The sequence below is a fragment of the Microcaecilia unicolor genome, chromosome 5 (assembly GCF_901765095.1).
Source record: "Microcaecilia unicolor chromosome 5, aMicUni1.1, whole genome shotgun sequence".
NCBI classification, from domain to species: domain Eukaryota; kingdom Metazoa; phylum Chordata; class Amphibia; order Gymnophiona; family Siphonopidae; genus Microcaecilia; species Microcaecilia unicolor.
The window spans coordinates 73,701-87,159 of NC_044035.1; the positions used below are offsets into that span (position 1 = coordinate 73,701).

At 44.6% G+C, this 13,459-nt stretch overlaps 1 protein-coding gene across 1 annotated transcript in view; it reads left to right on the top strand.

Annotated features, from left to right (window-relative positions):
* CTBP2 (C-terminal binding protein 2) overlaps positions 1–13,459 on the top strand; it is a 177,482-nt gene that overhangs the window by 35,350 nt on the left and 128,673 nt on the right. The window contains exon 3 of the mRNA XM_030204693.1: positions 1,584–1,738. Coding sequence (XP_030060553.1) covers positions 1,584–1,738 — 155 coding nt within the window. The remainder of the gene's footprint in view (positions 1–1,583; positions 1,739–13,459) is intronic.

Consider the following 13,459-nt stretch of genomic DNA (forward strand, 5'->3'; position numbering starts at 1 on the left):
CCCCACTATGTTGACTCCTGAAGGGCTTTCGAAAACAACATGTTAGCATATCAGGGGGAACGGGAGTTTGAAGGAGGTAACAGTTTGGGTATGGGACAGTTTTGGGTTGTCACTTTATAGGATGTTACATTGATGTAATATGTGCATGAGATTGTATTGCTTTAATTTATGTGAAAAACTCAATAAAAATCGTTTAAACATAAAAGCGGTTAGCTTAGCAGAGTTTAGAAAAGGTTTGAATATCTTCCTAAAAGAAACGTCCATAAGCCATTATTAAAATGGACTTGGTAAAATCCAAAGCTTATTTCTAGGAAAAGTAGCATAAAATGTATTGTACTGTTTTGGGATCTTGCCAGGTACTTGTGATCTGGATTGGCCACTGTTGGAAACAGGATACTGGGCTTGATGGATCTTCGATCTATCCCAGTATGGCAACACTTAAGTACTTATGTACTAAGTGCTCCTTTTACATCATTCTAGAGGGTCAGCTTGGCCATGAGTTGCTCCAATAAACAATACTCAGATGTTATCAGCGGCCTTTGATCCTGGCAACCAGTGTTCGATTCCTACAGCATCTCCTTCAGGCTTATTTTCACAAGAGAAGGGCGCCCATCTTTCAACACAAATCGGGAGATGGGCGTCCTTCTCCCAGGGTTGCCCAAATCGGCATAATCGAAAGCCGATTTTGGGCATCCTCAACTGCTTTCCGTCACGGGGATGACCAAAGTTCACGGGGGCATGTCGGAAGCATAGCGAAGGCGGGACTGGGGCGTCCTTAACACATGGGCGTCCTCGGCCAATAATGGAAAAAAGAAGGGTGTCCCTGACGAGCACTTGGATGACTTTACTTGGTCCATTTTTTCTTGCGACCAAGCCTCAAAAAGGTGCCCAAACTGACAAGATGACCTCCCCTTACTCCCCCAGTGGTCACCAACCCCCTCCCACCCTAAAAAAAACTTTAAAAATATATTTTGCCAGCCTCTATGCCAGCCTCAAATGTCATAACCAGCTCCCTGACAGCAGTATGCAGGTCCCTGGAGCAGTTTTATTAGGTGCAGTACACTTCAGGCAGGCGGCCCCAGGCCCACCCCCCCCCTACCTGTTACACTTGTGGTAAATGTGAGCCCTTCAAAACTCACCAGAAACCCACTGTGTCCACATCTAGGTGCCCCCCTTCACCCCTTAGGGCTATGGTAATGTTGTACAGTTGTGGGGAGTGGGTTTTGGGGATTTTGGAGGGGGGGGGGGGGCTCAGAGAAAGTACCTGCATATAATGTATACAGTGGTTTGTATGTCTAGTAGCGCTATAGAAATGATTAGTAGTAGTAGTACTGATCTGGGTCCATGTCTGTATTCTTTAATACAATCTTGCAAGGTAGTTTCCATGAGCCAGACTCTGAAGTGTAGTGCCATATATTATAATGCCATATAGAAGCGCTGTTGTCCCTACAAAAGTCTATGCATAAAATGTATTTTTATATATGTTATGCAAAGGTAAGATATAGTACAAGATTACATTAGACTACATATCAGGGTCTGTGAAACTATACATTAATAATTGTGTATCTTGATTTTTTTCCTAGGTGTATTCCCCCAACTGATGAATGGTCCAATGCGGCCCCGACCTTTAGTGGCTCTGTTAGATGGTAGAGACTGTTCTGTGGAGATGCCCATCTTGAAGGACTTGGCCATCATAGCATTCTGTGATGCTCAGTCAACTCAGGAGATTCATGAAAAGGTTTTTCATTGTCTTCCAAAGTCATTTTACATCATCTTATCTGATTCACTTCTGATTTTTTTTTCATTTTGATGCTTTATTTTGCAGGTACACAAAAAAGACAGTCCTATAAACTGCATTTACACAACATTTGCATGCATAAATATATCATGTACTCGTACTTATGCACATAAGTGTACATTTACCCGTAAAAAGTGCCAGCAGGGTGTTCTGTACTGGTGTGTCTAACTTATAGTGTATAAATGCAAGCAGGTTATACACATGTGAGATACGAGCGGGGCACCCACTTACACACTAACTTACAGACTACTGCAATTTGCATGTGTCCCTGCTGCATTTACATGCTTGAAGTTACGCCATATTCCGTTATACAATAGACTCCCACTATTCATCCTTTGGATGTCTATACGGGTGCGCTCAGTTGTAGGATTTCCCCCATACTGCTCCACTGCAGCCAGGAACAAGAATCCCTTCAACAAACACACACAAAATTTCCTTCTACAAACATATACACAATACCCTGCACTGAACAAATATGACAACGGCAATAGCTCTGCAATCTTTGCTTTTCTCTTATACTAGTCTGACCAATCCTCAGCTCTGAACTGGATCAAACTTTCCAAATTTGATACTCCAAGAAGCAGGGCAGGGTTAAGGCATAGGCAGATGGGGCTCAAAGGTTTAAAAAGGAGGTGCTTGTAGGGATAAGATGAATGAGAGTCCAGGAGTGCTAGACATCTTTAATGCTTTATTGCTTAAACTGACACATATTAAAAATATTGAGGCCGATATTCAACCCTCCTGCCTGCTTAAATAGCTTCCTGCCACCTAACCGGGGATATCCAGTGGCATTTAACTGAACAGTGCTGCTGAATATCCCCTGAGACCACCGAAACAAAAAGTAGGCAAGTCAGGGGCGGCGCTGGAGGTGGCACTGGGGAGGAGCCCCAGATTATGCGGGTGCTAGCAATATTCAGTGCCGGCACCCGCATAGCTAAGCGGCTTCATTTAGGACAGGAGCGCAGCCCCCTCGCTCCTTCCCCTTGTGGCGCTGGTCAAAAATGGCTGCCGTAACCTCTCACCAACTACAAGTACTGTGAGCTGCTGCGAGAGGTCGCGACAGCCATTTTAGACCGGCACAGCAAGGGGCAGGAGTGAAGGGGCTGAGCTTCTACCCCGAACGACCCCGTTGGTCCACCAGGGATGCAGGTAGGCCTAGAGGGAGGGCCTGCCTACATGGCTGGGGGAGTAGGGGATTTTCCGGGGTGGAGGATCTTGATGCAGACTGAGAGGGATGAGAGAAAGGAGGAGACATTGGCAGGGGGCTTGAGGGGGCTCAGGAGCTTTAGTAAAGAAAAAAATGTTATGCGGGCCAGCTCATCCATATCTATTCAGCCACGATCAGGGCGCAGACCGTAGAAGTCCACCCAGCACTAGTTTTACTCTCCAGTTACCGGTGTTGCCACCCAATCTCAGCTAAGATTCAGTTGATCCATTCCTTCTAAACAGGATTCCTTAGTGTTTATCCCATATATGTTTGAATTCCATTACCTTATATAGTTTTGTATCATACAGCTCTAACACAAAATAAAATTGTTCATCTTAGAAATGTATATAGTGTTTGTTTAGACTTTTCATCATAGAAAGTAATAAAATGTAATAAGACTCTGTAAGAGCATGCCTCCCTTGTTATATAATTAGATTGTAAGCTCTGTCGAGCAGGGACTGTCTCTTCATGTTCAAGTGTACAGCGCTGCGTACATCTAGTAGCGCTATAGAAATGATAACTAGCAGTAGTAGTTATCCTAATTAGAATAACTGACTATAAATGAAGAGTTGTGCTAGGGGTTGGCAGGAATTGGGGAGGGTGGTTGGGATTGAACACTAAACTAGGTCCTGTTGTGCCTTCTGGAGACTATCTGTTAATGCTGTAGGCTGTGGCAGAAAGTTCAAGCTAACTCAGTAATCAGAATACCATTAATAAACTTCCTCACACCTTAATTAACACCAAATTCAGGTCAGTATCTGTGCTACCTCTCCAGCAGTCAAAGAACGTCTGATTTGTATAAGTTTTGTCCTTTAGGACAAAATTTGAGCCTTGCTACAATCCTTTTTAATGTTCTTTGGCTGTGAAGTTTCCACCTTTAGAAAAAGTTTCAGTTTAAAACTATGGGAAACGGGTTGTACACTATGGAAACTAGTTAATAATGCTTGCTTCTCTCTCTTATTTTTTCCCTAAGACTAAACTAGGCCCTACTGCTGTGCCTGCTAGAGGCTATAATGCTGTGGTACAAAGTTCAAGGTTTAAAACTAGGGGGAAAAGGGTATGAGGACTAGTTGATAAAGTTTTTTTAAATTATTATTATTATGCCAATCAGTAACCTACAATTCCTCCTTTAAATCTTAATCTTTAAGTTCCCAAAGCACAGAGCAAAATAATGTGCACTTACCAGAGAAATATCCTCTCAAAAATTCTCATTCCAATTATTAACTCAAATTTGATCATGTTATGATTACAAACCCAACCCTATTACCTCTTGGATCAAGCCCTGCATTCTATTAAGGACTAAATCTAAAATAGCTCCATCTGTTGTTGATTCCTGAACTAGCTGCTCCATAAAGCAGTCATTTATTTAATTTAGGATTTTTACCTCCCTGAATTTAATATTATTATTATTTTTTTGTTACATTTGTACCCCACACTTTCCCACACATGGCAGGCTCAATGTGGCTTACATATTGTATACAGGTACTTATTTGTACCTTGCCCAGAGTCACACAAGGAGCTGCCTGTGCCTGAAGTGGGAATTGAACTCAGTTCCTCAGGACCAAAGTCCACCACCCTAACCACTAGGCCACTCCTCCACTATTATGACATTTATCCATTATTACCAAATGTGTTAGGTTCCCTAATTTCTGTTATTATTTATCATCTGTCTGTTCATTCTGGCTAGACAGATGGTAGTATAGCCCCACCAATATTCTCTTTTCCTTCACATATGGGGTTTCTTTGCATAAGGATTCCACATTGCAGAATTTTGTTTGTTTGATTCAATGCCCTCTTTAATACATAGCATCACCCCCTTCCAATATATAGTAACATAGTAACATAGTAGATGACGGCAGAAAAAGACCTGCACGATCCATCCAGTCTGCCCAACAAGATAACTCATATTTGCTGCTTTTTGTGTATACCCTACTTTGATTTGTACCTGTGCTCTTCAGGGCACAGACCGTATAAGTCTGCCCAGCACTATCCCCGCCTCCCAACCACCAGCCCCTCCTCCCAACCACCGGCTCTGGCACAGACCGTATAAGTCTGCCCAGCACTATCCTCACCTCCCAACCACCAGCCCTGCCTCCCAACCACCGGCTCTGGCACAGACCGTACAAGTCTGTCCAGCACTATCCCCGCCTCCCAACCACCAGTCCCGCTGCCCACCACCGGCTCTGGCACAGACCGTATAAGTCTGCCCAGCACTATCCCCGCCTCCCAACCACCAGCCCCGCCTCCCGATCTTGACTAAGCTCCTGAGGATCCATTCCTTCGGCACAGGATTCCTTTATGCTTATCCCACGCATGTTTGAATTCCGTTACCGTTTTCATTTCCACCACCTCCCACGGGAGGGCATTCCAAGCATCCACTACTCTCTCCGTGAAAAAATACTTCCTGACATTTTTCTTGAGTCTGCCCCCCTTCAATCTCATTTCATGTCCTCTCGTTCTACCACCTTCCCATCTCCGGAAAAGGTTCATTTGCGGATTAATACCTTTCAAATATTTGAACGTCTGTATCATATCACGCCTGTTTCTTCTTTCCTCCAGAGTATACATGTTTAGTTCAGCAAGCCTCTCCTCATACGTCTTGTAACGCAAATCCCATACCATTCTCGTAGCTTTTCTTTGCACCGCTTCAACTCTTTTTACATCCTTAACAAGATACGGCCTTCAAAACTGAACACAATACTCCAGGTGGGGCCTCACCAACGACTTATACAGGGGCATCAACACCCCCTTTCTTCTGCTGGTCACACCTCTCTCTATACAGCCTAACAACCTTCTAGCTACGGCCACCGCCTTGTCACACTGTTTCGTCGCCTTCAAATCCTCAGATACTATCACCCCAAGATCCCTCTCTCCGCCCGTACCTATCAGACTCTCCCCACCTAACACATACGTCTCCCGTGGATTTCTATTCCCTAAGTGCATCACTTTGCATTTCTTCGCATTGAATTTTAATTGCCAAACCTTAGACCATTCTTCTAGCTTCCTCAGATCCTTTTTCATGTTTTCCACTCCCTCCCGGGTGTCCACTCTGTTACAGATCTTAGTATCATCCGCAAATAGGCAAACTTTACCTTCTAACCCTTCGGCAATGTCACTCACAAATATGTTGAACAGAATCGGCCCCAGCACCGATCCCTGAGGCACTCCACTACTCACCTTTCCTTCCTCCGAGCGAATTCCATTCACCACCACCCTCTGGCGTCTGTCCGTCAACCAGTTCCTAATCCAGTTCACCACTTCAGATCCTATCTTCAGCCCCTCCAGTTTATTTAAGAACCTCCTGTGGGGAACCGTGTCAAAAGCTTTGCTGAAATCTAAGTAGATTACGTCCATAGCTCGTCCCTGATTCAATTCTCCTGTCACCCAATGAAAGAACTCAATGAGATTCGTTTGGCACGATTTCCCTTTGGTAAATCCATGTTGTCTCGGATCTTGCAACTTATTGGCTTCCAGAAAATTCACTATCCTTTCCTTCAGCATCGCTTCCATTACTTTTCCAATAACCGAAGTGAGGCTTACCGGCCTGTAGTTTCCAGCTTCTTCCCTATCACCACTTTTGTGAAGAGGGACCACCTCCGCCGTTCTCCAATCCCTCGGAACCTTTCCCGTCTGCAAGGATATATTAAACAAATCTTTAAGAGGACCCGCCAAAACCTCTCTGAGCTCCCTCAATATCCTTTTCAAGTTGTTGATACTTTCTTCCGTGAACGGTGCTCTATCCACTTCATTCTCAATTGTATTATTTCCAGTCCATCGCGGTCCTTCTCCAGGATTTTCCTCTGTGAAAACAGAACAAAAGTATCTAGCAAATTTGCTTTTTCTTCATCATTTTCCACATAGCGGTTCGCAGTATCTTTTAGTCTCACAATTCCCTTTTTAGTCATTCTCCTTTCACTAATATACCTGAAGACATTTTTGTCACCCCTCCTTACATTTCTAGCCATTTCTTCTTCCGCTTGCGCTTTTGCCAGTCGTATCTCTCTCTTGGCTTCTTTCATTTTCATCCGGTAATCCTCCATGTGTTCCTTTTCTTGAGTTTTTCTGTATTTCTGGAACGCCAACTCTTTAGCCTTTATTTTCTCAACCACTTGCTTGGAGAACCATATCGGTTTCCTTTTTCTCTTGCTTTTATTTACTTTCCTTACATAAAGGTTCGTGGCCGTATTTATAGCTTCTTTCAGCCTGGACCACTGTCCTTCCACTTCTCGTATTTCCTCCCAGCCCATCATCTCCTTCCTCAGGTATTCCCCCATTTTACTAAAGTCAGCACGCTTGAAATCCAGGACTTTGAGTTTTGAGTGGCCGCTCTCTACTTTAGCTGTTATATCAAACCAAACCGTTTGATGGTCACTGCTGCCCAGGTGGGCACCCACTTGGATATTTGACACGCTATCCCCATTTGTGAGCACCAGATCCAGTGTCGCTCCCTCCCTCGTGGGTTCCGTCACCATTTGTCTGAGCAAAACACTTTGGAAAGCATCCACGATCCCTCTACTTCTTTCCGATTCCGCAGACGGAACCTTCCAATCTACATCCGGCAGATTGAAATCTCCCAGCAACAGCACCTCTCTTTGCTTCCCAACTTTTGAAGATCTGCGATCAGGTCTTTATCTAATTCCTCCAATTGTGTCGGAGGTCTGTAGACAACACCCACGTGGACAGAGGTTCTATCATCTCTTTTTAAGGTGATCCATATCGCTTCTTCCTTTCCCCAGGTTCCCTGTCATTTCAGTCGCAGTGATATACTACTACTACTTAACATTTCTAGAGTGCTACTAGGGTTACGCAGCGCTGTACAATTTAACAAAGAGAGACAGTCCCTGCTCAAAGAGCTTACAATCTAATAGACAAGTGAACGGTCGGTCCGATAGGGGCAGTCAAATTGGGGCAGTCTGGATTCACTGAACGGTAAGGGTTAGGTGCCGAACGCAGCATTGAAGAGGTGGGCTTTAAGCAAAGACTTGAAGACGGGCAGGGAGGGGTCTTGGCGTAAGGGTTCAGGAAGGTTGTTCCAAGCATAGGGTGAGGTGAGGCAGAATGAGCGGAGCCTGGAGTTGGCGGTGGTGGAGAAGGGTACTGAGAGGAGGGATTTATCCTGTGAACGGAGGTTACAGGCGGGAACGTAAGGGGAGATGAGGGTAGAAAGATAGTGAGGGGCAGCAGACTGAGTGCATTTGTAGGTAAGAAGGAGAAGCTTGAATTGAATGCGGTATCTGATCGGAAGCCAGTGAAGTGACCTGAGGAGAGGGGTGATATGAGTATATCGGTTCTGGCGGAATATGAGACGTGCAGCAGAGTTCTGAACAGATTGAAGGGGGGATAGATGGCTAAGTGGGAGGCCGGTGAGGAGTAAGTTGCAGTAGTCCAGGCGAGAGGTAATGAGAGCGTGGACGAAAGTTCGGGTGGTGTGTTCAGAGAGGAAAGGGCGAATTTTGCTGATGTTAAAGAGGAAGAAGCGACAGGTCTTGGCTATCTGCTGGATATGCGCAGAGAAGGAGAGAGAGGAGTCAAAGATGACTCCGAGGTTGCGGGCAGATGAGACGGGGAGGATGAGGGTGTTATCAACTGAGATAGAAAGTGGAGGAAGAGGAGAAGTGGGTTTTGGTGGAAAGACGATAAGCTCGGTCTTGGACATGTTCAGTTTCAGGTGGCGGTTGGACATCCAGGCAGCAATATCGGATAAGCAGGCCGATACCTTTGCCTGGGTCTCAGCGGTGATGTCTGGTGTGGAGAGATACAGTTGGGTGTCATCAGCATAGAGATGATACTGGAAACCATGAGATGAGATCAGGGAGCCCAGGGAAGAGGTGTAGATTGAGAAGAGAAGGGGTCCAAGGACCGATCCCTGGGGAACATCAACAGATAAGGGGATGGATAAGATCCACCCTATCATTGTGATATAATTTACATCCAGTTATAACAGTCTCCTGTTGGTATCCTCCTTCCAGGTCTCTGAGATGCCAATTATTTCTATTTTTCATGTAGTGCTATATATTCTAACTCTCACATTTTAATTTTTTAGGATTCTGGCATTTATATACAAACCTTTAAAAGTGTTTATTTGTTTGTTTGTTTGTTGGTTTGTATCATGGGCGTAGCCAGCCCTCCAATTTTTGGGGGGTCCAGGGATGGACCAGAGGAGCAACACATTCCTCCTTCCCCCCCTCCCGCCACCCCATGTACATTAAAGATACCCTTGCTGGCAGGGATGCCGAAGCCCCACTAGCCAAAGAAATGCAGTGCCCGAGCCTCTCCACTCTTCCTTGCACCACTTCTGTAATGTGGACATAGCGTGGCTCCAGCCCCCGACTCCAGGACTCCCTGGGCAGGCTCACTTTTTGTGCAAAGTGAGTATGGGCAGGAAGTCATGGCATCGGTGGCAGGAGGCATGCTGCCAACTTCTGCATTACAGAAACAGTACAAGGAGGAGAGGAGCTGCTTGAGCACTTCATTTTTTTGGCTGACAGTGTTTTAGCATTCCTGCCTGCCATTTAAGGGGGTGCTGTAGGTTTGGAGGGGGCCTGAGCCCAAAGGGGGGCCAGGCCCCCAAGGGCCCCCCCCCCCGTGGCTACACCACTGGTATGTATCTACAGCTGCTAAATGCAATCTTCCCTGCAGTCCTTTCCCTGCGTTGAGATTCCAGAACTCTACCTACCTCGAGTCCTGTGTGTGGAATGGGGAATATTTCTGAGAATGCTATCTTGGAGGTTCTAGTTTTCAACTTTCTATCTAAGATGGACTTGGGGAAAATCCACTGCTTATTTCTAGGATAAGCAGCAAAAAATGTATTGTACTGTGTTGGGATCTTGCCAGGTACTTGTGACCTGGATTGGCCACTGTTGGAAATAGGATGCTGGGCTTCATTGGACCTTTGGTCTGTCCCAGTATGGCAACACTTATTTTCTTATATTCTTATGAGGCTAAATTTAACTTCCAGAATCTCCTTCTCATACCTTCCTTTGTCATTGATATCCACATGTACCAAGATAACTGACTCCTCCCTAATATTGTCTAAAATCCTATCTAGATAATGCATGAGGTCCTCCATCTTCGCACCAGGCAGACAAGTAACACAGTAAATATCTGCAGATTAAAATCTGCACAGTCCATCCAGTCTGTCCAACAAGATGTCCAGAGTTGTATTTGGCACTCCGTGTGAGTTCCACTTCTTGATAAAACACGGGAATCATAAAGATGGCAGTTGGCAACTTGCCCTGGCAACCTTATATGGGCAGTTATAGGATGCAATCTTGGAATATAATACCATGATACTGTTGTTTTCAACCGTAAGAATGTCTTACCCATAGGCGCCCACTATAAGAGGCTTGGACAGGCTAAGCCTCCCCTGCTGTGCTCTGAGGGGTTTAAATTGTTGATTTACCTCCATCCTCACAGCAGGAGCTGCAGTAAAAGCCCTCTAGCCTTGTGAATCAGTTGTAGAAATTGGTTTATGGTTTGTTTACCTTACTGCTGGGAGAGCGGGGGAGGGGGGGGGTTGGCTGGAGGTGTCCTGGGTTGCCAGGGAGATATTTAACGAAGATGACATCCTGACCTGCACTGAGGACAGATAGCAGCAGAACGGATACTGGGCCAGCATGATCAGAAAAAGTCACCAGACAACAAAGGTAGAAAAGATCATTTTATTTTCATTATAGTGTTTGGAATATGTCCACTTGAGAATCAGGTGCTCAACATTAAAAGTTTATATTTATTTACTTATTTATTTATGGCATTTTATCCCTCATTAAACATGAATTAGGGTGTTTTGTGGCTCTACATGAGAATTGTGATGATATGATCCCTTGTTTCATATTGTTGACGGTCTGCATTTTCCGTATGGGTGGTATATTGGTATATTAGGTTCTGCCCAGTGTAATATTTATGGTACAGTAAGGTTCTGAGTGTGTTTTTGCACAAAGTTGTGCATAGTGTTTTGCAGTTGAGTGATTGTGGTTAGTATATGCTTTGAGCAACCACTTTATTCTTTGACATATGATACACATCTAATATCTAAATTTAATAAAAGGTATTAATTGTGATTATTTTATTTTTATTTATTTATTTTTTTCTGTGTGTTATCAGACAATTATGAATATAAGCTCCACCCCTGGCTCCACCCCCTAACTCCACCCCCTTTAGCCTCCCCAAACAGTTGTGCCACCGTCTTACCCTCCTCCCCCCACTGACTAGCATCATTATGCAGCGCCTACAATCATAGCCTATGCTTTGAATGTGAAAGATTGAGTATGGGTATATCATATATCTCTCCTTGCCAATTCTGGGGCACAGACTGTAGAAGTCTGCCCTATACAAGTTCTATTTCCCAACCACTGAAGTTGCCATTGAAGTCACGTCTAGCCTTGATCTGGCACAAGCGATTCTCATGCCCTCCAACCATCCAGCTATCTACATGCCTAATGATTAAATTGCTAAATAAAATGGCCATCCTAACTAATCCTTCCTGGGCATGAGCCCCCTGGAGGCAAATCCTCAGTGCAAGCAGATGCTGCATCCCCTAGTGGGCAGATCTTGGCAACAGGATTACTACTGGCCACACCAAGGTAATGCTTTCCATCCAGGTGGTCTTTATATTCCAAGGCAGCAGAGAGGTTGTCAGACTGGAGGTAAGACTTCTATGTCTCTGTAGGTCCCTTATAGATATCTCTGTGTCTACCTCAACTCCTCTAAGTCTGCTACTCTAGCATCCAGAGTCTCTTTGCACCAAGTGCACGCAAACAACAAATCACTAATAGGGAGATAATCATACATGTGAGAATCAATGCAAAAGACTAGAATAGCATCCATCAAGCTCCTGAACTTCTATCTGCATCATTGGTGAGTTGTTTAGTTAATAGAAGTTGCTAAGTTAATAGGTATATCTTATGATTATTTGGTTTATTTTATTCTAACAGTTTGTGTTTGGTTCTTATTGAACTGCAAATAATCTGTTGTTAAGGGTTAATCACTTGTTGATAAAAATACCCTATGGTAACAACTTTCCCTCTTCTCTTCATAAATGGAGTAGCTGACTATAAATTAAGAGATGTGCCTAGAGGAGATAGGAGTTGAGGAGGGTGGGTGGGAAAAGAGATTATCTAAAGCTAGCACAAATTGATTTTAGAGTCTAAAAATCAAGCTAATACTTAATGTTTGTATTCTAGGGCTGTGAGAAAACAAAGGTAATACAAATTGATTTTGGACCCTTTAAACGTTAATATTCAAATTTTACTTTTTAATAGCATTAAAACATAGAATTATCAATAAACCCTCAAATCTCTCCTTTGTCCAAAGTTTCAGTTCCTCAATTTGAACACAGAGGCTTCATCTGCTCTCAGTATTCTCTCAAAGATAGAGGGTACTTGCTGTATGTCATGGGACCGGGATGGTGAGCCCTTGGGCTGTAGCCAGTACTGCAGCAGACAAGACCTCTGGGGAGCCGCAGAGCAGAGGTGAACTAGACACTGAATCCAGACAGCATACCAGACATGGCAAATAGACAGAGCACACTCAAAACAAAGTGAAATCAGAGCCCAGCTAAAGCGAAAACCAGGAATGGAGCTTGACAAAAGCAGGAACCAGGAACAAAGGAAGGACACTCATTCAGACCGCAAGGCCGAACTGGAACCCACCTGTAACAGAGTCCAAGAATATCGGCTGCAAGGCCCAACTGGAACCCACTCATACCAGAGGGATGGGAAAAGAAACAGAACGGAATCTCTTGAACAAGTACTACTCAAGCAGTGCACACACTGCACTAAACAGAGCCACAAACAAGGGGTCAAAATACTCTACACACAGGCACAAAGAAACTGAAGGGGAGAGGACAACCCCAATTAGACTCACATGGTGGAAGCCACAAGTAAAAGATAAGAAAACCACACAGGGAGGCAGCTCAGGGCTGTGCTTAGAACCACAGCTATAAACGAATAGTCCTAATAGTCCAAGTCAAACAGAAATCACACAGAGAGGTAGCTCAAGGCTGAGCTAGTAGTTCCAGCTAGACAGAAGAGCTGTCCACTCGTGCCACACAGAGAGGCAGCTCAAGGCTGAGCTAGTAGTCACAGCTAAACAGAAGAACCACCCCCTCAAACACAAACAGAACCAAATAGAGAGGACGCTCGGGGCTGCACTAGTAGTCACATCTAAACAGAAGAGCAAACCCCTCAAACTCAAACAGAAACCACACAGGGAAAATTCAAGACAAGGCCACACGGGCATAGTAAAGGAACACTCATGGCTGTGCCACACAGCACTCAAGGAAAAGGGAAAGCCACTCATAGGAATACTTTTAAGCTGTACCATACAGCACTCAGGGAAGAGGGAAGCCACTCAAAGGAATACTCAAGGGTGTGTCACCAGGCACTCAAGGAAAAAGAGAAGCCACTCATAGGAACACTCATGGCTGTTCCACACAGCACTCAAAGGTAAGGGGA